General features: G+C 41.5%; 1 protein-coding gene across 2 annotated transcripts in view; it reads right to left on the bottom strand.

Moving 5' to 3' along the window:
• The window catches only part of LAMA1 (laminin subunit alpha 1), a 170432-nt gene that overhangs the window by 28183 nt on the left and 117996 nt on the right, over window positions 1-24253 (bottom strand). For both annotated transcript variants that reach the window (XM_055237979.2, XM_055237969.2), the window contains exons 35-48: window positions 23711-23822; window positions 22630-22789; window positions 15856-16066; window positions 15246-15362; window positions 14952-15115; window positions 12808-12943; window positions 12206-12299; window positions 10225-10341; window positions 7865-8047; window positions 7396-7550; window positions 5621-5764; window positions 4587-4720; window positions 2719-2869; window positions 1530-1654 (exon numbers count right to left, since the gene is read on the bottom strand). In XM_055237979.2, the coding sequence (XP_055093954.2) occupies window positions 1530-1654; window positions 2719-2869; window positions 4587-4720; window positions 5621-5764; window positions 7396-7550; window positions 7865-8047; window positions 10225-10341; window positions 12206-12299; window positions 12808-12943; window positions 14952-15115; window positions 15246-15362; window positions 15856-16066; window positions 22630-22789; window positions 23711-23822 (2003 nt within the window). The remainder of the gene's footprint in view (window positions 1-1529; window positions 1655-2718; window positions 2870-4586; window positions 4721-5620; window positions 5765-7395; window positions 7551-7864; window positions 8048-10224; window positions 10342-12205; window positions 12300-12807; window positions 12944-14951; window positions 15116-15245; window positions 15363-15855; window positions 16067-22629; window positions 22790-23710; window positions 23823-24253) is intronic.

Raw genomic sequence — 24253 nt, forward strand, 5'->3', positions numbered from 1 at the left:
AAGACTGGTAGTGTTTCCAGTTTATAAAGCATTTTCACACACATCATGTTGTGTGTTCATCACTATGATTTATAGAGGTGGGTAAGACAAGTACGATGATCATTTTTCTTTTCTGGAAAAAGAAACCAAACCTCAGTGAGGTGAAGAGACTTATTATCCAAAATCAGGGAAGAAAATTTTGGTGGGGGACCTGGGCTAGAAGCCTGAGAAACTCAAAACTCCAAACCCTATATTCTTTTTCAATCCTAAGGCTACAATCACCAAGCCTCTGGTCCTAACTTTTTTTTTTTTTTTTTTTGAGATGGAGTCTCGCTCTGTCACCCATGCTGGAGTGCAGTGACACCATCTCGGCTCACCGCAACCTTTGCCTCCCGGGTTCAAGCAATTCTCCTGTCTCAGCCTCCCGAGTGACTGGGACTGCATGCATGTGTCACCACGCCCAGCTAATTTTTGTATTTTTAGTAGAGACGGAGTTTCACCATATTGACCAGGCTGGTATTGAACTCCTGTCCTCAGGGGATCCGCCCGCCTCAGCCTCCCAAAGTGCTGAGATTACAGACTTGAGCCACCATGCCCACCTGGTCCTAACTTTTTAAACAAGCAAAGGGAGGGGAAAAGAGAAGGCTTAAACTACAGACCTGACAATGACAAAATGAAAAATTCACCCATGAGTTTCTAAGTGTGCTGTGAGTTGCTTTAACTGATCTTGTCAGTGCTCACTGTTAGTTGCAAATATCCAACTGGACAGAGCAGCCCACTAGACAAGAGAAATTATATCAGATGTTACAGTTCTCTAATGGAAAAAGGCAATTTATTGTTTTAATTACTAAAGTGATGGAAAACAGGTTTTATATACTTAAAGGGTTGCAGTTATTTTGTTATAAAATAATGGGTGGGGGGGAAGATGTTGCACTTGGTAAGGTTAAGTCATTGAATGCCTTTGTATCAATATATGCAGAAAGATACTTGTTTTTCTCTATTTCCTAATGCATTTTATTTCTGGAATTATAGAACTTGGTTCGGAATTGGAAAGTACTTATCTGTAAAAATTGACCACACATGAAAAATTCTTATCCTTGGAGGTATTTTCAAAATAAAAATGTACAGTGATTTATAAAGATTTGGTTGTGGCTCTCTGAGACAGAAAGTTGTTTGAGAAATTGTCTGAAACTTTTAGGGTTTATGATCCATGATCAAAGCATACAAGACATAGGAAAAAGAGCACTTCTTTTTAAAGGGTTAAAAATGATACCCGTGCTTCTCTCAGTAACTAATCTACATTATACCATCTGACAATATAATATAATAATATAATGTAGATTGGTATAATCTACATTATACCAGTGTCACAGGATTATTTTTTGACAATAAACATATGAAAAAGCATGGCTTTGTAATTGGCAGCTAAACACCTACCAGCGATATCACAAACTCTATTCCTTGACGTGCGTGTATTAATAAATTCTTTCAGCACTTCTCAGATGTTAACAGAATGACATACTATGTGCTAAACCATGAGGATATCTTACCTTCCGAAGCACCCACGGCACTTGCCTTCCCTTTCAATATAGTTCCATAGGCCGATGGATTTTCCATTCAGGAAGGCCTCTCCCAAGCAACCTTTAAAATGAGTAACCTTCACAGCAGGAGATTTCTAATGCAAACGAGCAAACAAACATAACCCATATATAAGCTGATGAAGCAAAATACATTCTCCAAGTGCACAAAACTCTCTGGGAGCTTCAATCTAACAGATCCAAATTTTGAGAGAGCAACATTAGAAAAAAGGCCAGTTTGTAATCACTGGATTTCCTTCCAGTTATGAAGTGGAATCCTAGAATGAGCAACAACTGGGCAGGATCTTAACGATCATCTCAGTGACTAGGGTTGATGGAGAAAATCGTGTTGTACGGGTGAGAAAACAGAGAGCCAGAGAATGTGATTGGTAGTGAGGGCCCAGCTGGACCTGAGACCTGGACTCCCAATTTGAACCAGGTCCAAAAAATGCAATTATATTTGGTGAAAGGAGAAATGATACAATAAAATAAATATGGTGGGCTTTTTTGCTAAACACTAATTAGTATTAATCAACCACTAACTAGAGCTAGACTAGAGATAAAGAAACTTTACAGAAATTAACATTGAGCCCTGAATTTCCTGTTCATCACTGCGAAAGAAACCCAAACAGCAAGATGAGCCACTGGCTTTTTCTCCATTTGTTACTGATTAAGCATTACCCTTTACTGTACAAAACCAACCTAACTCTGCAGAGGAACTGTCAGGAAGCAAAACAAAGGAAGCAGAAACATCTTCATCTGCTTAGGATATATTCAACCATCTAAACATATGCCTTTTTTTAAAATTTTTTTGAGATAGAGTTTCGCTCCTGTTGCCCAGGCTGGAGTGCAAGGGCGCGATCTCAGCTCACCACAACCTCTGCCTCCTGGGGTTCAAGTGATTCTCCTACCTCAGCCTCCTGCATAGCTGGGATTACAGGCATGCACCACCACCCCTGGCTAATTTTGTATTTTTAGTAGAGACAGAGTTTCTCCATGTTGGTCAGGCTGTTCTTGAACTCTAGACCTCAGGTTATCCACCCGCCTTGGCCTCCCAAAGTTCTGGTATTACAGGTGTGAGCCACCATGCCCGGCCCATGACTTTTATATATAGGTAAAATCAGCCAATCAGTCCTGTTCAGAAGAACTTTCAGAATGTTACCTTGATTTGTCCTCCAAGACCTCCAACAAACATTAGTGTGGAATTGTTCACATCCAGAACATTAGCTGTCCCAGGGGATTTACTTGTTTTTATTTGTGGCTTTTGATTTGAGCTCATTTCCTTTACACTCAGTGAACCAATGTTTCCAAATCTAAGAGTCACAAAGAATTGCAAAAGAAACTTTCAGAATTTCCAGTCAGCGTACATACATCCTCATGTTTCCTTCACACCCACCATCTGCTTCTCCCCAAGGGCCCTGCAACAGCACCCCCTGCTGGCCTCCTGGCTTCCAGTCTTGCTTACTGCCCTTCAGAAGTCAGCTCTTAGTGCCTTTCAGAAGTCAGCTCTTCTAAAACAGAAATTTCATCATGTTGTGTCCCTGCTTAAAACTTTTGAGATGAGCTAAACTGTATCTCAAGATATGTCTACTTCGTAAATATTATCCCATTTTATAAATAAAAAAATCCAAACAAACCACAATATTATAGAAAAGTGAAAACATATATTAAAGCTGCTCAAAAGTGATTACCTCTGAAGGATTTTAAAAAGAAGAATTTTGCTTTGTGCCTGAATTTTAAGAAAATGCACCCCCCCCACTTGCATCCTTATTTTCTGTCCTTGTCTATGTGCAATGTGCTGCCAGCCACATACAATGTCTACCATGCCGCACCTTACACCTCTCTCCTGAGGAATTTTACCAGGTTGGCTGCCTTACATGTAGACTTTCTAAAAGTAACATTCTTTATTTTTTAACTTTTTTAGAGGCAGGGTCTTGCTCTGTCACCCAGACTGGAATGCGGTGGTGTGATCATTGCTCACTGCAGCCTCGACCTCCTGTGCTCCAGCAATTCCCTGCCTGAACCTCCCGAGTGGCTAGGACTACAGGCACACACCACTGTGCTTGGATAAATTTTTAATTTTTTTTGGAGACAGAGTCTCACTATGTTGCCCAGGCTAACCTCAAACTCCTTGTTGCTCAAATAATCCTCCCACCTCGGCCTCCTGAAGCACTGGGATTATGGGAGTAAGCCACCATGCCTGGTCTCTAAAGGTAACCTAAACTTTTAGACATTTTAGACATTCTAAAGGTAACCTAAGCTTTTCAGTTTTTTCTTCTTCTGATTGTTGATTTTAGTAACAAAGTTTGTTTCTCCTGCAGTAAGAAAAAAATCCAAACTTTAAGTTTTTTAAAAAACTTTTTTTTGAATTAATTTTTATTATATATTGTCAAATTATAGTTGTATATACTTCTGAGGTGCAAAATGATGTTATGATTTTTGGATATGATGTGGAATGATTAACCATCAATGTGTGAATGGATAAAGAAAATGTGTTTTTATACACAAATACACAATGGAATACTATTATTCAGCCTTAAAAAAGAAGTTCTGTCACTTGTAACAAATGCTTATTTCTTTTTTTCTTTTTTTTGAGATGGAGTCTCGCTCTGTCACCCAGGCTGGAGTGCAGTGGTGCGACCTCCACTCACTGCAACCTCCGCCTCCTGGGTTCAAGCAATTCTCCTGCCTCAGCCTCTTGAGTAGCTGGGATTACAGGCGCCCACCACTACGCCCAGCTAATTTTTGTATTTTTAGTAGAGATGGGGTTTCACCGTGTTGGCCAGGCTGGTCTCGAACTCCTGACCTCAGGTGATCCGCCTGCCTCGGCCTCCCAAAGTGCTGGGATTACAGGTGTGAACCACTGGCCATAAATGCTTATTTCTGCAGCTAACCTAAACCAAGTATTGTTTGGTTATAATCTAACTTTCCGGAAGTTTCAAAGCCTATTATATGATGTTACAAGCATGTAATTACTTATGAGACACACTTTAAAAAAGAGAGCTGCCCTAAGAGAACATTCTCTACTACCTGGCTACATGGATACTGTGCCATCTGTTGTCATCAATGGGAAAGTCTGGAAACTCCAAGCGTGTGGACCCGGAGCCCAGGTCCCACAGGAAGGCCACCTTCCCTCGCCGCATCTCCACTGCAAGGAAATCAGACTGGGGGGCAGGGCATGAATGGGGATCAGTTTACACACTGGACTGTTTGCCGACCACCACAACACTTTACAGAGTCAATTCTTACGGTGTTCTCTCTTTTCTTAAAAATAAATAAATAAAAAGCAAAACCCCCAAATCTATTTTCTTTTGTTCGAAATGGTCCCCTCCCTGGAGCTGGGGCATGACTCACAGCGCTGGGGACATTAGCGCCTCCCTGCATGCCTGGCATGGCCCTCCTCAATGTCTTCCATAGAGTCCCCAGGAAAATTCGCTGCAGGTCACAGGCAGTCCACAGGGAGCACCAGGGAAGGCACTGAGCTTGCTCGTTTGCCCAGTCGCCGAGGTAAGAAATGGATGTGAAATATGCAGTAAGACAGGAGCCATGAGGTCCCACCCCTGTCGCAGACTTGCGTGTGCTTTGCAGCTTATCTCCTGAAGACATTTCAGATACTATATGTGCTTGTTAACATTTTCTGCCCTACACACCCCAGGCTTCTGACCTGTTCTCACCGGCACAGCCAAGGTATCAAAGACCTTTAATAGGCACTTGCCATCTGGAGACCACTGGAATCCTTGGCAAGAAAAACCCGACAGAAGCTTGACAATTGCAATACTCAGTCACTCCAGGGGTCAATGGGGGAATCACAAAAAAGTTCCATCCCCAAGGCTTGCAATTAAGATGGCATCCTTCAGAAATGCCACTTTCCTTCTCACAGGCATTCCATTTGTAGTTTGTTCATTTTTCATCTAATGCTACCATTTTAACAAAGGTTAGTCCCTATGGGAGATTTAGAGATTTCACTAAGGCCTATTTTTTTTTTCACCAAATAAGTGAAAATTTAGAAACATCTAGAAGTGCATAAAAGATTCAGTGTTGCTTTCCAAAGGTCCATAACTTACAGTGGTGCTGCTACCAAGGTAGAAGAGAAGATTATCAGGTTCCTGTGTCTTAACATTTAGTGTTAAGGTATTGTAGTTGGTAGAGGAAATCTGAGGCTGGTAGGCCCGGATGCAATCTCTGTCTGCAGACACGGCGACTTTAATCTGTAGAAGGAAAATGAAAGTGTCCCCATCATTTAGTGACACACACCGGCAGCTCACCAGCAGCTCAAGAATGCTATTCTGTAATGAATTTTCACTGAGGCAGGTTTCCTCTCTTGATAATACACAATGGTTCATGTTTCATGAAGTGACATATCAGATGGTAATAAAAATGATTTCATTAAGTGTTTAAATATGAGAAAATCAGTGTTAGTTTTTAATAAGTTATTTTATATAGGAAACTGTCTTGCTCACATAAGATTTAATTCCTTAAAGACAAGGATCTTATCACCTTGGAATCTTTCCGCCTGACACAAAGAGGATATTTGATAATCATCTGGTGAATAAACGGAGAGGTAATATATTTATTCACTCAGCAGATATTTATAGAGCAATTATTGCACTTACTACATATTTCTTTGATTAGTAATTCTTTGCATATGTATCTTACATTAGTCTTAAAGAGTCTAAGTTTGGTATTAACCTAGCATCAAGAAGCATTCCTTGGGCTTACATTTATTTATTTATTTATTTATTTATTTAGGGTCTTGCTCTATTGCCCAGGCTGGAGTGCAGTGGCGTGATCATAGCTCACCGCAGCCTTGAACTCCTAGGCTCGAGCAATCCTTCTGCCTCAGCCTCCTGAGTAGCTGGGACTACCGGTTCACACCACCAAGCCTGATTATTATTATTATTTTTTTTAGTAGAGACAGGATCTCATTATGTTTCCTAGGCTCATCTCAAACTCCCGGCCTCAAGAAATCCTCCCACCTCAACCTCCCAAACTGTGGGAGTTATGGGTGTGAGCTACCATGCCCAGCCTATATTTATTTAGCAACTGTAACTGAAACAGATGCAAGCCAGAGCTCATGGAAACCAACATTCCTTTTCCAATAGCAAGGACACTTGAGGGGAAAAGACAGAGCCCTGTGCTCCTTTCTCTTCCCTAGAAAGCCTCAGGTGGACAAATGCAAGCCCAGAGGCTGCATTCATCCTCTCGAAGTCCCCAATCACATGACGACTGCGCATTCTCTCAAAAGGAAACTTTTTCCCTTAGGGCACAGCCAGTGCCACGTGCCATGGGTAAAACATCTTCTCACGTGTGAACTGCTCCAGGTGCCCAGTGCCTCAGGCATTTAGTGACCTGGATTTGTGCAGCCTTCATTGCATACAAACTGTTTTCTCAGACACCTCAAGGAGGAGGCCCATACTACACAAGCATTTTAAAGAATACTTGGATTATTAAAACTAAGTTGGTAAAATGAAGAAATAATACCATATGCAACCCATAAACTTACAGGGATGTTAACACGTAGATGTGACATGTTCCGCACTGTCCAGGCTAATAGTTTAAAATGCAGTCTACAACAATAAATCTCCATAAAGACATGGAAATCTCTTTGCTAACAACATTTTGAAGCATGTTGAATAAAAGCAGAACTCAAAGAAAATGAAGCTAGTTATTGGCTTTAAATATACCAAGACACGGCTATGAGGAAGCCCAGATTATTGGGATCTGGGTCTTTGGAAGTCCTAAGGGACGCAGTGTGACTGAGGGCCATGTCTGCATGAATTCCCTGGGACCCCACATGACTGAGAGCCCAGTTATGAAAGCCACAGGGCCCCAAACTCACAGAAGCTGCTTGTTTGCGGGCCTGGCTGATCAACAGTTTAATTTCTGATAGGTTTCTGCTCAGATTCTCCTCTAACATCTTCAAAGGCTTCAACCGATCAAACAAAAGGTTGGCTTGAGTTTCCACATCTTTGACTTTTCTTCCAGCCAGCAGAGCTAACAAATACAAGAAGACAAGGGGTGGCAAGAAAGTTGGGGAGAGGGAAAAACGAGATAATTAATTGTCCATTAACAATGCACTCGGTAAAACAACACCCTAATAATCAAATCCATGACATTTTGGTACAAAGATGAAAACTGCACCAGTAGCAGGCATTGCCCAAGGCCCTTCTCTTAATAAAGGATAATCCAGATGTTAGCATACTTCTACTTTTCAGGAATGTTGTGAACAATGCACCGCTGTGTGCTTAGCTAGCTCCACGTCTGCATGACGCAGACGGTCATGACTGGAAGGAAGGGCGCTGACATACTGGCCATGGTGGAGTCCTGCAGAAGCTGGTGCGTCTCTTGTAATGTGGTGTTGACCCTGGACAGGCTGGCAGATGTGTTCAGCAGCTCCTGGCTCAGCCCCGCCACGTCCCTCAGTGTGCTCACCGCGCTCTGGCTTGCAGACGTGGCCAGCTCTTTGGTTTTGGCTCCCTTGTCTCTTATACCTAAAATAAATGTATATACAAGCATGCACTTTTGGTGCTTACACACAGAGAAAAGAATAAAATGACAACAAATGTAATTTCGCACAGAAATATATTATTGTCATATTACTGATGCTGAACACAAACTGAGGCTTGCCTGTTTGCTTTTTTTCCTTTTGGGCCGTAGTCAATGACCTAAGAGCTTCTTGTTTCTGAGGGCAATATTAAAGCTGCATATCATATGCTCTACTATCCCCTTTTAGGGACAAATGAAATAATTTTTGTTAATACTTCTCTGGAATATGATTTCAATACACAATGAGATCACCAAAGTAATGGCCAATCGCTGTGTGATCTGTGTCTTACATGTTAATTAGCTGAACTTCTTTATTTGGGTCCTTTCCCATCACCCCCTTCTCATCTATATGAAACATGTTCTCTGCCTCCTTTCATGTCTGGATAATAAGGATTTGGATCCTAGGTCTGCAGCTAAGGTGGGAATGTCTTAAGTTAAAGGAAGAGGTATTTGCCCATAGCATCAACTGGCTGCTAGAAGTAACAGCAGAATAAAGCCTAAACAGCCACTCAAGGTAAATTGGAATTCAGTTATTCTAGAAAATCTGGGTGAGGATTTTTAAAAGACACTATCATTCATTTTCGAAGCATTTAATCACAAGTGGGGCAAAACATTTACAGCAGAAAAAGCTGGAAAAAGGGTATACAGGTGGCCTTTTTACTTTTCCTGCAACTTTTCTGTAAGCTTGAAATTATTTTCAAATAAAAACGTTATTAAGCATTTAGTCAAAATATACCATGGCATCCTTATAAAAAAAGAAAAGGAAAAAAAAATCTTCCAGATCAGAAAATGCTCCATTGTTTCAAGGTAAGAAGTAAGCCCAACGCAGCATGCCCAGTTTCCCCAGGTAACTTCCATGCTTACAAACAGAAACCCTGCCGACAGGACTTTGGGGCTTCCTGTTTTTAATGGCTTTAAAACACTTTTAAAGTGCTCCTTTGAGCACTTTACAAGACTTTTTCAAAAGATGCTTATTAAGAAAAAAAGGACAGGCACAGTGGCTCACACTTGTAATCTCAGAACTTTGGGAGACCAAGGCAAGAGGGTCGCTTGAGGCCAAGAGTTCAAGGCCAATCTGGGCAACATAGAAGACGTGGTCTCTATAAAACAATTGAAATTTTAAAAGTAAAAAACAACAAAAGAACAAAAGAGAAGTTTGAGGTGCAGCACAATTCATTTGTATTACACTTAAAAAAATTAACCTATTTAAAATTTTAGGCCAGGCATGGTGGCTCACGCCTGTAATCCCAACACTTTGGGAGGCCAAGGCAGGCGGATCACGAGGTCAGGAGATCGAGACCATCCTGGCCAACATGGTGAAACCCCCGTCTCTACTAAAAATACAAAAATTATCTGGGTGTGGTGGTGCGCGCCTGTAGTCCCAGCTACTCGGGAGGCTGAGGCAGGAGAATCGCTTGAACCCAGGAGGCAGAGATTGTGGTGAGCTGAGATCACGCCACTGCACTCCAGCCTGGGCGACAGAGCGAGACTCCGTCTCAAAAAATGTGTGCTGCTAGCCTGGTTCAGGCTTCACCCACTGGAAAGAACCACCATCTGCTCTAATCATGTAGACTTATTGTGGCCTGGTTTCTCTGTTACAATAAAATTACTGTAGACACCCCCAAAAATTTCATGAATACCACATTTCTAAACCATCAGTATTAAAGTGATCAGTGAGCCTAATGTTTTACTGCCTTACTAAGGAAGATGGCCAAGCAAGCAGTCTTCAGTTTGCCACACTGATAATGAATCTGGCATTTTCCCCTTAGGCAGGTAAAGCACATTCCAGCTTCTTTACTTGCTGACTTCTTTCAATGGTCCTTCTTCCTCTAAGCAATGTGTCAAGCCCATTTCAAAAGTAAGCAATTCAGATGATACTATGCAGTCTCTGTTTTTAAGACTGCAATTCTAGTAGCTTGATGCAAGTATTGTGATGTTATTTTAAAAACCTATGATTTTCATTTCTAAATCATATTCCTTTGCAAGTAAAAATTTTGCCAATCTTAGTCTCATTTTTGAGCTAAAGCCTTGATCAGTCTTGAGGCAGGACTTCCTTATGCTCCTGAGTGATGCTTTTACAACGAGAAGACATTATTTACAGAAGAAAGTCCTTTCCACTTACCTTCAGGAATTGCTCTAAGTATCAGGAGTGATTCATTGGTCTGCCTGGTAATTTCAACAGCATTCTCTTGAAATCTGTTTGTCTTATTTCTCAATTCACTCAGTTCCCATGCAATACCTATTTAAAAGGAGAAAAATGTTTCCTTTCAGGTTAGCCTATTAAAAAGTTGCCTAGGCAACAGCTTTATCATTCTTGACCATCTACAGAATTCGTAGGTTTCTAAAGAGATTCCCAATATTAACAGTTTTTCCAGCAAGACTGAGCACCATTCATTATAGAAATTAAGAGTGTGGGCTGGGCGCGGTGGCTCACGCCTGTAATCCCAGCACTTTGGGAGGCCGAGGCAGGCAGATCACAAGGTCAGGAGATTGAGACCAGCCAGGCTAACACAGTAAAACCCCGTCTCTACTAAAAATAAAAATAAAAATAAAAAATTATCCGGACGTGGTGGTGGGCGCCTGTAGTCCCAGCTACTCGGGAGGCTGAGGCGGGAGAATGGCATGAACCCAGGAGGTGGAACTTGCAGTGAGCCGAGATCGTGCCACTGCACTCCAGCCTGGGCGACAGAGCGAGACTTCGTCTCAAAAAAAAAAAAAAAAAAAGAAATTAAGAATGTGTTTCTAGCTTGCTCAATCATTTTCTCTACTTTGCTTGTTGACTTTTTCACTAATATTTCTACTTAAATTTCATGTCCAATTTTACTAGAGCTCAAGGATGAAGAGCTGTGTTTAAGTCACTCAGTCTTAATCAGACACACTAACTTTCTATTCCCATCTGAATCCTGGCCACCTTTCTCCTCTGGGTTGTAAAACCCCTAACGTGGGCCCCTACCTGGGAGTCTTCCTCACAGTCTCCCACCCGCATCTCTGGCCAATCCTCCATTCCCTTCTATTCCCTTCTGGCCACCCAACTGGAACTCAACTCAACCTCCTTCTCAAGTTTCATCGTAGCTTTTACTTTTAAAATTTCTGTTCATAACATACAATCACATTTGGATTTTGGGCACGTGGTTAAAACACGAAATTTTAGTTGCCAGCAAGCTCCCAATTTCACTACCTAAGAAGTGCCTCTAGTTGTACAGACTGAAATTACAGCCCATCAACACATTATGCATTTTCGATACTGTGAGATGACAACATAAATTTTAAACTGTGTCACTCAATGAGAAAAAAAAATTATGTACATATCCAAGCCTTTAGTTCAGACAGCTGTGGAAGGATCCAGTGTTAGACTCGGAAGTAAGTCACCTGTAAAGGGTATGAGCTGTGTGCCTGGCCCACTATTTACCCCTCCAGAAATCTTGGTATTTTCGATCTATTAGAATATATTAAGGTGGAAAGCACATTATTTGTTATAAAAAACTGTAGGCCTACATAGTTTCTCTTACATAACAGATTCCTGCTGCCACTTTGGTTCATGTTTATTGGATGGATTGCTCTTACATATGCCAAGTCATTCTTTCTTGAAACTTTAGGACAAACTAAACTGCATAGGTATTTTTTGAAAAGTGGCTAAATCAATTAGGATTTAATTTAGTAATTATTAAATGAGAACCTACCATGAGTCTAACATGATATTAGTCCCATGAGAAAGGTAAAATAAATATCAAGCATAATACATCTCCTCAAGGAAAAACTAGAGGAGCACACGCAATCAAAGATAACCCAACAGACACTAGGAAGAACAGTGAAGGCTCCAAGCTAAGGCAATGAGTGGAGGATTAAGGACAGGTTAAAGATAGAGATGACTGCACAATAAAGGAACAGATACCACGAGAATAAAAATGCCAAATTATATGAAGTTTATATGATAGGAAGTTGATACGATAGGAAAATTTATATGATAGGAAATTGGAATATAAATGGGACATAGAAATGCTAAGCTTCAAGTTGCTGCATGCAAGGAGAACATTCTTAGAGTCTGCTCAGCGAGATGCTCACGCTCACTCTGCCTGTCTACACCGTACGAGCCACATACTGACCTGGAAGCTTCCTGCTGAGGTTGTTGCCTTCTTTTAGAAATCTGGAGCTGCGCTGCACAGCCGCTTTCCCATTAGAAACAAGGGATTCTGAGAACTGGAAAACAGAACCACTTAAGCATGGTGAGAGCAGGGCAGGGTGGAGTCCTGCTGGGGATAGAGGAAGTGACTCCATCAGAGTAGCCCCCAAACACATTCCCAGCAAGAAAATCAGCCAGATACCAGGTAGGGACAATTTAAAATGGCTGAGGCAAGAGAAGACAAAGACATTTTTAAGTAGATAAGGAAGGAAACCAGCCATTCAATAAAGATTTTCACCACGGTTATAGAAAAATGTCTCCAGTAGATATCAAGTAGCATTATCATTTTTAGCGCAAGGAAATGTGAGATTGTTCTCATCTCCACACTGGTTTCTAGTCTGTATAAAGAAGTATTTATGACCTTAAAAAACTAAAACACAGATCACATGATGACAGAGGCCAGAAACAGACTCCACCAGAAAAGAATGTTAATAGGCAGAAATTGGGGCCACTGAATCTCTGTTCAAACCCGGTACAGAAAAATCTCCCACAGAGCCCAGAAAAAGAAGCCACGGCGTTTCCTACCAGGCTCGTGTCACTCACAGTCCTGTGAGCATCTCTGGCCAGTTCCTCTGACTCTTCGATCAGGCTCTGGATGTTGTAATGGACATAGGCTGCACTGGTGGCATTCAGGGACACATTTCTGATGTTTTCAAGGCCACTATCAAAGCAGCATATTTAGATACATTATGATAAACTAAATCAAACTTGCCTATTCACTCACAAAAATCATAAATGCCTACTAGTTTTGAAAGCCTCCTATCTCCTTTCCCCTTAGAAGAGTATCATCCATAAAAAATAACAACCTATGGGTTCCCATGTAACTTCAAAAGTAATCTTTGAGAAGCCGCAGCCACTCTGTCATAATAACACTCAGAACTGCTATGTAATCAATACCCAAGAAGAGACTATTGCTGTTTCCCTTAGACGACCATTCATCGCTTTCCACCAGCTGCCCTCAGCATTCCTCAATCTCTGTTCCAATCCCCTGCGCATGTCCAGGGCGCCGCTGCATGCTTGCATTGGTTATAAACTCCCTGCAACATACTTGGTAACCTCCAAGAAGTGTTTCTAAGCATACCTGAGGCCGCTGAATCTTATCCCTCAAATGGCATAAGACAATTTTACAAAATTCACTAGAGATTTTGGAGGAAGATCAGTTAATATTTCAATCAGCTGAACATCATTCTAACAAGCGGGCACATCGCTTAGGAACTTGGTAACTGGTAATGGCACAATGTCATCCAGTGCTCTCTGTCGTGAAAATAAAGTCTGGCAATGGGCACATCTTTGCCTGCTGAGTAACTCACTTCATTTTCTTTCCAAGGTTATTGAGTCGGGCAATTCCCAGACCGAATATTAGCATCTATTGTTTGTTACTATTAGACTGGCAAAATTCTGTGACTTATAAATAAAAGATAATTACCTAACTTTGTGTTATCACAACAAATTGCTTCTACTACTCATAGGAAGTAATAAAGATTTTGTTTTAGCTAGGTATGGAGTCAGAATATTTTTTTCTCTTTGGGGGAAATGATGAAAACTGATGAGAAGAGAGAAGCTGGTATCTAATGCCATTTTCCACTACTGATCCCTAAGAAATATTAGGAAGCAGTACTCAATTTAGCACATAATTTGTGCAATATTCTATCTTATATGATTTTTAATTGCTTTTGTTGTGTGAACTAATCTTTTAAGTCAGCATTTTTCCAATAAGGAGACATGATCTTTCCCCTTCCACAGAATATGCACACACAAGAACATACATCTTCCCAGTGTGGTCAGACTTGTCACCCATAATGCATAGCAAATTTTAAAGAAAGAAATTTACCAATTAACTCACAGTATTATGTAAATCACTGATAACACCTAAAACTTTGGTTCCCACATTTGCTGCACATTAGAATCACCTGAGGGTTTAAAAAAAAAAATCACAAAACCCTACATCCCAGACCCATTAAGTCACAATCTTTGGGGGGAAAGCAGCTAAGGGACAAAGGCATCGGTGGCTTAAGAAGCTCCCCAGGTGATTCCAATGTGCAGACAAGTTTGAAACGGCTGGCTAAAATTGTGCTTCTCGTTTAAAGGCATTTTTAGCAAGTTGAGTACATATTTTTTAAATATCCAAAAAATATAAGTTAAAGTAATTGTATTACAATGGCAGACTTTCAGGCAGTAGAAAATAATTGGAGGTGGTATCTCTCAGGGATTGGAAAAGATACTCCCAACACTTCTATAGGTAGAGAGTGGGCAGCCACATCCTCCAACCAAATAATAAACTCCAAAAAGGCAAGATCTGTAAAGAAATTAATAACCTCATTCTGTCCCACCTGCAACCTAACAAAGCCCTGAGCACTCAGCAGGTGCTTAATAAAGCCTTGATGGCTTGATACTGTAGTATATGTGTTTTATTATATTAATATTATACTGTAGCATATTATGTGTTTTAAGTCTTGTCCTGTTATTTGCATTTTTCCACCATATATGTAGGCCAATGGTAAACTATGTTAGCAGACACAAGGGAATCCAACTTACCAGGTAAATAAAACAGGAGTGCTCATTTTTACACAAAGGAAGAGTGACCCATCACTGTGATAGAAACATCCATCTTTGTTTTCTCTGGTCAATAGACTGCAAGCTCTTGAATTCCCACAAAGGCGTGTTCCTACCTGTACAGAACATCTGCTAGTCTCTGGAACTCAGCGGCAAGGTCCTCAGCTCTGTAGACCAGGTCGAGTGCGTTCCTTTGGGACATGTGCATGACCAGGTCATCTATATGGTGCCTGATTTTGGCAGACCATAAAAGTAGCATATCCTGGTGATCCTCTAAGTGCTACATGGAGAAATTAATATGGTAAATATATGCACATCTATTTAATAACAGATATGTGTGCATACAGACGAGATGTGTGAAGATTCTTTAAAAACTGTATTGTGGCCGTCCGTGCTGAGTTGTAATTTACCTCTAGAGCATCTTGTACAGCATCTGTTTGTGCAGCAGCAGCATCTATCAATCCTCTTCCTTGGGCAATGAGCTCTGAGGTCAGATTTTGTTCTTCTTGAACATGTAGCTTTTTATCCTGCAGCAGAAATGGCATTTTAAGGATGCTTCATAAAAGCAACTCTGCTTCTGACCTTTGGTGCCTAATGCTACGTGCAGAAGTTAGTGCATGGGACTCACTTTTATTTTATTTTTAATTTGTTTTTATTTTTTGAGATGGAGTCTCATTCTGTTGCCAGGCTGGAGTGCGGTGGCATGATCTCGGCTCACTACAACCTCCACCTCATGATTTCAAGCGATTCTCCTGCCTCAGCCTCCCGAGTAGCCGGGACTACAGGCGCGTGCCACCACACCCAGATAATTTTTGTATTTTTAGTAGAGACGGGGGTTTCACCACGTTGGCCAGGATGGTCTCGATCTCTTGACCTCGTGATCTGCCTGCCTCGGCCTCCCAAAGTGCTGGGATTACAGGCATGAGCCACCCAGCCAGGCAAGGGCTCACTTTTAATTACTTACGTTGGAGTATTTTGTTACCCGTTCTAATTGAGAAGGAGAGAGCGAGTGAGACTCACACTGAATTCTCTCAGATTAGCATTGACCATGAGCAGCAGGTGGTTGCTTTCCTGGGTCTTTGCCTCGGCTTCCCTCACGAGCGCCTCAGCTGCCTTTAGTTCGTTGTTGTGCTTTGAAAGGAGGTGGCTTGCCGCTTCTTTCAATACCTCCAATTCTTCCAGCGGCTTCTGGTAATTTTCCTGAATTTGTGACAATAAATCTTCAGCAGCCCTGATAAATATGAATGGTTCACATAGTAAGTAAATGAACAACAAAGCTCTTATCTCTGAAATAATAGTGGAAAAAATTTTTACATATTTATGCCTAGTCTCTTTTTGAAATTGTAAGTGATACATCATAACTTCTTAAGAATGGAAACACTTTTTCTCAGATAGCTATAGGTACGGCAGGTTTATATTTTATCCTTAACAAATTGTTTTTTTTTTTTTTTTTTTTTAGTGGTGCATCTCACAGATACATTTATTCACGTCAGGAAGTAAACGGTACTTATACAAGTGCACAGTGATGTTCCATGTTCCCATATAGCTTGCTGAAATTCACAGGCATAGTGACCTTTCATCTCATGTGTATTTCAAGTTAAGCTGGTTAGGATGACTACAAGCAGGGACAAGGCTTGAAGCTTTCAAAGCTTTACTTCTTTTTTTTTGAGAGAAGTCTTGCTCTTGCCCCCTAGGTTTGAGTGCAATGGCTTGATCTCAGCTCACTGCAACCTCTGCCTCCCAGGTTCAAACAATTCTCCTGCCTCTGCCTCCCAAGTAGCTGGGATTAAGGCGCTTGCCACCACGCCCAGCTAATTTTTGTATTTTTTAGTAGAGACGGGGTTTGGGTTTCATCATGTTGGCCAGGCTAGTCTCGAACTCCTGACCTCAGGTGACCCGCCCGCCTCGGCCTCTCAAAGTGCTGGGATTACAGGCATAAGCCACTGCACCCGGCCCAAAGCTCTACTTCTTTTATCAGCTCTGATGATTTTATGAATGATGAAGCTCATTAAACCCCTCCTCCCCAAATTTCCTGGTAAACTTGGGTCCAGTGGGCTTTGTGGGAATCTGAACACTTAAACTTTCTAATACATTTTAGTAGTGGAATTAAAAAAGATCATCTCCATGAATCCAGATTCAGTAAATTGGGACAACATTCTGTGTTGACGGGAACTGCAATCTTTCATTATATATAATACAGCAAGAAATTGAAAGAAGGCTATTCAGTGATTTGTTAAGAATTTACCAATTTATATATATGATAAAAGGATTTTCTGCAGCTGGTTAAGAAGAAACAGACTTCATAAAAGCTTTCAAATTCAAATTGACAAAAAGATAGGGTGGCTCACGCTTGTAATCCCAGCACTTTGGGAGGCCGAGGCGGGCGGATCACGAGGTCAGGAGATCGAGACCACGGTGAAACCCCGTCTCTACTAAAAATACAAAAAATTAGCCAGGCATGGTGGCGGGTGCCTGTAGTCCCAGCCACTCGGAGAGGCTGAGGCAGGAGAATGGCGTGAACCCGGGAGGCGGAGCTTGCAGCAAGCCGAGGTCGCGGCACTGCACTCCAGCCCGGGTGAGAGAGCGAGACTCCAACTCAAAAAAAAAAAAAAAAAAAAAAAAAAAGATATGATTTGCACCATGGATAAATGCAAGCTTTAGAATATCAAAAGATTTTTTTCCTAAGTCTTTATAAATATGCCATCAAATTGCTGATTTAAATCAATTTTGAATTTATAGCTGCATGGAATAATAAAATTTCATGCTACAAGTCCTTGCAGTGGTGGAGTATATCCTATTAACTCTTCATTTTAATTTGTCAGGAGAACTTTGAAAAATTCTATGGAAAATGCCTTGTAAAACACCCTCAGCTTTCACAGGTGTCAGGTCACTGGGTTAAGACACGACCAAAAACATTTTTCAAGGTTATAAATTTGAACTCTGACATTATTAGAATAACATCAGGACTTATAATTTTTAATGATATAATTTTTAACGATAATAAAGACGTTGCATTATGAGCAGGCAACAAGAACTAAAACACATTCATAAGAAAACACGACTAAACCCAATATATTTCTAATGTCTGATCATGAATCTATTATTCCTTCTTATTAAATAAGACATCTCTCTAAGAAAATTTAAAATAAATTAGCCAGGCATGGTGGCGCATGCCTGTAGTCCCAGCTACTCAGGAGGCTGAGGTGGGAAAATCGCTTGAGCCTGGGAGGTGGAGGTTGCAGTGAGCTGAGATTGTACCACTGCACTCCAGCCTGGGTGGCAGAGCGAGACCGTGTTTCAAAAAGAGAAAAAAGAAAGCTCAAAATAGAGGCCAAATTTTCATCTACAAGATGACTCTTCTATCTAAACTACAATCACGTGAAATGACATAGTCCTCAATGACTTGAACAAGATTAACCGACAAAAAAACCCCACTCAGCACTTCATTAGCTTCTTCTAGCAAAATTAACAGAGGAAACTGGTGTTCCTCAAACCATGTTCCTCTACAACACCAGTGTCCCATGAACTGCCAGGCAGATTCCTTGAACAAATATTCCAGGGTGAAAGAAGTGTAGCCGGATCCTCCAGGGGGCTGCTGATGCGCGTCAGCGTACTAAAAGCTTTGAGAAGACCTGCAGTACAGAACTTGTCTCTCCTTAGTAGACACTATGTCTTGGAATGTGCTTCTTTAATGACGTATCTTTGGCCGGGTGCCGTGGCTCACACCTGTAATCCCAGCACTTTGGGAGGCCGAGGCGGGCAGATCACCTGAGGTCAGGAGTCCAAGACCAGCCTGGCCAACATGGTGAAACCCTGTCTCTACAAAAATACAAAATTACAAAAATTAGCCGGGCATGATGGTGGGTGCCTGTAATCCCAGCTACTCAGGAGGCTGAGGAGGGAGAATTGCTTGAACCCGGGAGGCGGAAGTTGCAGTGAGCTGAGATCGCGCCACTGCACCCCAACCTGGGAGACAGAGGAGACTCCGTCTCAATAAAAAAATAAAAAAATAAATAAATAAATAAATAAAATCTTTTAATAGGTCTGAGATACCAGCATGGAAATCATTTGAAAAACAGCTACAAACAATAATCCGAAGCATGCAGTAAGGAGTCAACGTAGCAGGCTGGAGTCCGCTCTCCTTTGAAAGGCCTGCTGGCGAGGTGGGCTGCGTTCCCACTGATCCCTAACTGCTAAGAGTAGCTGTTTGTGCAAGCAACATGGTTTATGCCGAACACCTGCTTTCCTTCTGGGAGTCGACTTTTGCTATGTGCTAGGCAGAGGGTGCCTACCAGTACAGCTCCAACAAAATCCCTGGATACTGCATCTCTGACAGGCTTCCCTGGGCAGAAACATCACACACATGTTGCTGCATTTTTCTTGCTGGGGAGGAGTGCTCTCTGGGATCCCACATGGGGAGAAGACTTCAGGGATTTCTCCAGACTCTGCTGTGTCCTTTTGTTCCATCTGGCTGGACCTCCTTAATAAATCTTAGCCGTAAGTACAGTTATATGCTGAATCCTGGGGGTCCTGGTGAAACTCTGAATGTGGTGTTAGTTCTGGAGACCTCCGACCCAGCATGAAAAGCAATCAGTCTGTGTGCTAAACTTCTCATCTATACGATTGCCATGCTTCAGCATGAACCACCAATTTTTTAGGAATTATAATTAAAAAGCAGATAATTCCTAAAATAATCCATGTATTTCAAAATGGCATATATACAGGGATTATCTATGGAAAATCAGAAAGTGGAGGCCAGAGAATACATTTTAAATTCTTGATTTTTAAAATAAAAGGTGTCTTTAGTAATATTTTAACTTACCAATTAGAGAGATCAGCAATCTTATTAATAACTTTATTCCAAGTGAAATCAGAACGGCAGTGACAAAGAAAGGGGTCTTAGAGGCTCTCACCAGTAGGGGAGGGTCAGGAGGCACTGAGGGGAACAGGTAGGGGTGGGGGCTGGCCCTGCATCCCCCATCCTTTAGGTCTCTCCAACCAGGTCTTCCCAGGAACCACCCACTCTGGAGGCAGTGCCCTAGGGCTGGGCTCTGCTCCCTAACCTTCCTCAGTCCCCCACACATCTGAGTTGCTGGGGAGCTTGTTAAGGATGGAGAGTCCCAGGCCCACCTTGCAGATCCTAGGAATTCCGGTTAATATTTGTTGAAGGAATCTGCCCAGGAGTTCATGGGACACTAGTGTTGTAGAGGCACATAGCTTGAGAAACACGTTTCCTCTGTAAATTTTGCTAGCAGAAGCTAATGAAGAGTGCTGGGGTTTTTGTTTCGTTTTGTTTTGGTTTTGGTGGTTAATCTTGTTCAAGTCATTGAAGACTATATCATTTCATGTGATTGTGGTTTAGATAGTAACATCATCCTATAGATGAAAATTTGACCTCTATTTTAAACTTTCTTATTGTATTTAAAGTGCATATTCAGAAAATAAACTTTCCCTAAATTGACCAGGAGCTCCTAGTGGGCAAAAGGCTCTATTGTTCCCCTGTATGTCCCCAACTCCTGGCACAATGCTTGCAACCAGGGTTCAGGTCACTTTGCTGAATGAATGAATGAATGAACTGACCTCAGAAGGGCAACGGTGGGAGGGGACAGCCCCACAAAATGATTCTCTAGGATCTGCAGGGTGGGCCTGGCAATCTCCATCCTTCACATGCTCCCCACCAACTCAGATGTGTGGGGGGCTGAGGAAGGTTAGGGAGCAGAGCCCAGCCCAGGGGCGTCGCCTCCAAGGTGGGCAGGTCCTGGGAAGCCCTGGTTGGAGGTGCCCAAGAAGAGCACAGCTGAAGCCTCAGTGTGCAGTCGGGGCTGCAGGACTAACGTTTGCACCTCGGCTTCTGTCACCACTGCCCATTGCCTCTCAAATTCGATGCAAACTTCAGCTGAGCTTCTTTGGCTCCAGTGTTCCCTTGATCAATGGCTCTCCACCTATGATAGATTGAGATCTCATTTCCCCACTCCTGAAAGGCCCTCGATGTCTCCAACTGTCCAAATTCCACCTGCCTGTCTTTTATGGAATGGATCTCAAATGGTACTTCCTTTTGTGCTGGGTGGGAAAATAATAGGGTTTAGACTCAGATTCAGGTTTGTGGTCAGGTTTCATATTGTCCCAGAGGCTTAACATAGGGCAAGTTACTTATATTCTCTGGGCCTCAGTTTCCCCAACTGGGTTCTCCCCTACTTGGAAAGACTGAGATGATCACAGAACACAATGTGAGAAGAGAAGCCAGCACTCTCCTGGCACAGAGGAGGGGCTCCACAGACAGCTGCTCACGCCCGTCTCCCAGGATCACGTCCTCCTCTCATTTCCCCTCAAGGACTTTAGATCCTAGTTCTCTCAGAGCCCTTTCCAGGCCCTATTATTCTAGTAATTAGATTACTAGTCCTGTCTCCAAACTCCATCCAACTGTAAGCACCTCCTTTTGTTTTTCACCTAACAAATCAACAACATCAAAAATTATGCTCTATGATGAAAAAAGACACATACCCAACCCTCTAGTGTGTTGCTGGTGGCAGTGAACATTGTTTTTAGAAAATATTTTAAAAAATTATTTGGAAGCGCATGTTAGGAATCCTCAAAACGCAAATTCTTTGACTAAATAATTCCACTTCTTTTTTTTTTTTTTTTTTTGAGACAGTCTTGCTCTGTCGCCCAGGCTGGAGTGCAGTGGCATGATCTCAGCTCACTGCAACCTCCGCCACCCAGGTTCAAGCAATTCTCCTGCCTCAGCCTCCCAAGTAGCTGGGATTACAGGCGTCCACCACCATGCCCAGCTAATATTTGTATTTTTAGCAGAGACGGGTTTCGCCTTGTTGGCCAGGCTGGTTTTGAACTCCTGACCTCAGATGATCTGCCCACCTCAGCCTCCCAAAGTGCTGGGATTACATGCATGAGCCACACACCCAGCCAATAATTCTACTTCTTAATATCTACCCTGATAATACTCTGAAATACAGAAAAAGAAGAGATATATACAGTATAAATAAATATTTGATATTTCAATATAGAAAAAGATATAAAACATTTGCATAAGAAGTCCCTCACAACATAATTTAAAATAGCAAAATATTAAAGTTTAAATATCTCACAGGACTATATCATTTCATCTGATTATAGTTTAGATAGTAACATCCAGAGTAGAGTTTTAATAAAGTATCATGTAACTATTTGTAACAGCACTTCAGACATTCATTACAACCTGCAGAGAGACAGCCTGTGCTAGTGTATCAAGTAATATCTGTATAGAAATGCTAAGATAAAAGCTGGAAAGGAAACTCCAAACTCCCTGTGACTATATGTAAGAATGCTTTGGGATCTCTGTGTCACTTCACGTCGTGGGTTTCAATGTAACTGCACTTTTTTATATAACTGAGCTCAATTATTCTGGCATAACATTGACCTGTCTTAGAGATCATGGTATGGGTGGCCACCAACGATTGTTTTCTATGAGAGTTTACTGCCTTATCCTTGATCTACAGTACCATGAGGCTCTGCTGTTTGTGCTAGGTGGAAACATCCCGGAATCACAGAAAAGGACAGAAGCTACTGCATGATAGCACAAAGATAGATTATACTGACTGCACAGGTTACACCTTTCTATCATTGGAGGGGTCAGTACCCATCTCTTCATTTACTTGACCACAGGGCCCCTTCTCCTCTCTTAGGATATTTCATTCCCAGTGAGCACTTTTCTTTCACGATGCCTCCTTCTCCTTTGGAGATAGCGTGCAAGTTTCTCTCTCTACTTGGTTGCATTGTGAAAGGTAATTAGGAACTTACCTGAGTTCAAGGGTGGCACTTTGGTGCAACTGTGTGAAGTCTCTTATCTGCATGATTTCTAGCAAAGATGTACCATTCTGTTGCATGTTCTGAAGAGTAGAATTGGGTAGTAGGAAATCTTCGTCCAAAGTCTGATTTAAAGTTGTCTTTTCCATAATTTCTATGGAGAAAATCCATCAATTATTTAATAAGCCTCTCAAAAGTGGCTAGTACCAAGTGAAAAACTTACAAACTTCTCTGCTGAGGACTGCTCTGTTTACCTAAGCTGAGTTGGACCTCCATGCCAGGCCAGGCCACCTGGGGTATCCCAGTGTACTCTGCACATCCCCTGACTAAACATTAATGAACTTGGGATTACTGGTCTATTTTTCAAAGTCTTCTCATGCACCAATAAACTCCCTAAAGGCAGGGACATGGTGTCAACCTCAGCATTTCCTTGTACCTGGCAGAGACATCTGCACATGAAAAATAAATGTTCTCAATAAATATTTACTACATAAATAAACCACCAATGCTTGATCCTACTTTTTAATTAAGCATAATTTGTTCTAATAATTTCCTTACCTTTTGCCCTATAAAGTCTGATTTTTATTGGATTCTGTACTTTTTAAGCCCTTACACTATAATACGAAAAGAAGAGCGATCATATGTTTCTGGTAGCCAGAAAACTGAAAATAGCATGCGAAAAGCCATAGCACACCCAACTGAGGAGTGAATAAATTATTCTAATATGATGGATATACTTGGTACCAAACTGAAGTCCCAAATCCTGTCAGCTCCTATTCTGGGCAAATGGATGGGGAGCTACCATACTAACTTTACCATAATAGGGCTTGAGAATTAGGATCTAAGTTTTAGGCATAATGCAGAAAATAAAAAGAGAAATATGCATTTTTTAAAGCTAAAACTCTCAGTGAAAGACTAAAGTTTGCACATCTCAGGATCCACAAACTATTCCAGCCCCTCTGGTTCCAGAAAGCCCGATGCAAGAGATACACATCTATTGATATGTTTAATAAAGCAATGGTGACTTCTTACTAGATAAGCACAGATACTTCAAACTAGACACTGCCCACACTACCTGTGATGCTCATCTGCAGCCTCTCAATGGCTATGGCCAGGTCTTGACTCTCCTTGAAGATTCTCTCAGTTGCCCTATTCACCTTTTGGGTACTCGCTAACATTCTAGTGAGCTGGTGGAAAAATAAAGTCTCAGGTTAGTTTGACTTTAAGTAGTTAGTTTGACTTCAAATAATATGCAAGCTTTAGTATTCCCTTGTTGCCGCTTATAAGCAACAACATATATTCCAGAATATAGAGTAAAGATGAGCACCATCATGCAAGCCGAGCTTAGTATTTTGGGATTAAAAATGGACTAAGTAGTTAATGAAGTAATTTACAACTCACTCAGCGTAAGAAAAGATGGGTATGTTTTTAAAAGCAGGCTGTGTATTAAACTACAGATTCTCCTAGTGGCTATACTGTGAAGGCCCTCGATTCACTTTAAAACCCAAATATACAGAATATAGAAAGTAAACCTTACTGATTTGTATGGCCTATGAGATGTTAGTCTCTAGGAGTTAAGAACACGGAGTCAGGCAAGCTGATTTTAGACCTGATTCTG

This window comes from Symphalangus syndactylus, chromosome 1, assembly GCF_028878055.3.
Source record: "Symphalangus syndactylus isolate Jambi chromosome 1, NHGRI_mSymSyn1-v2.1_pri, whole genome shotgun sequence".
Classification (NCBI taxonomy): Eukaryota; Metazoa; Chordata; class Mammalia; order Primates; family Hylobatidae; genus Symphalangus; species Symphalangus syndactylus.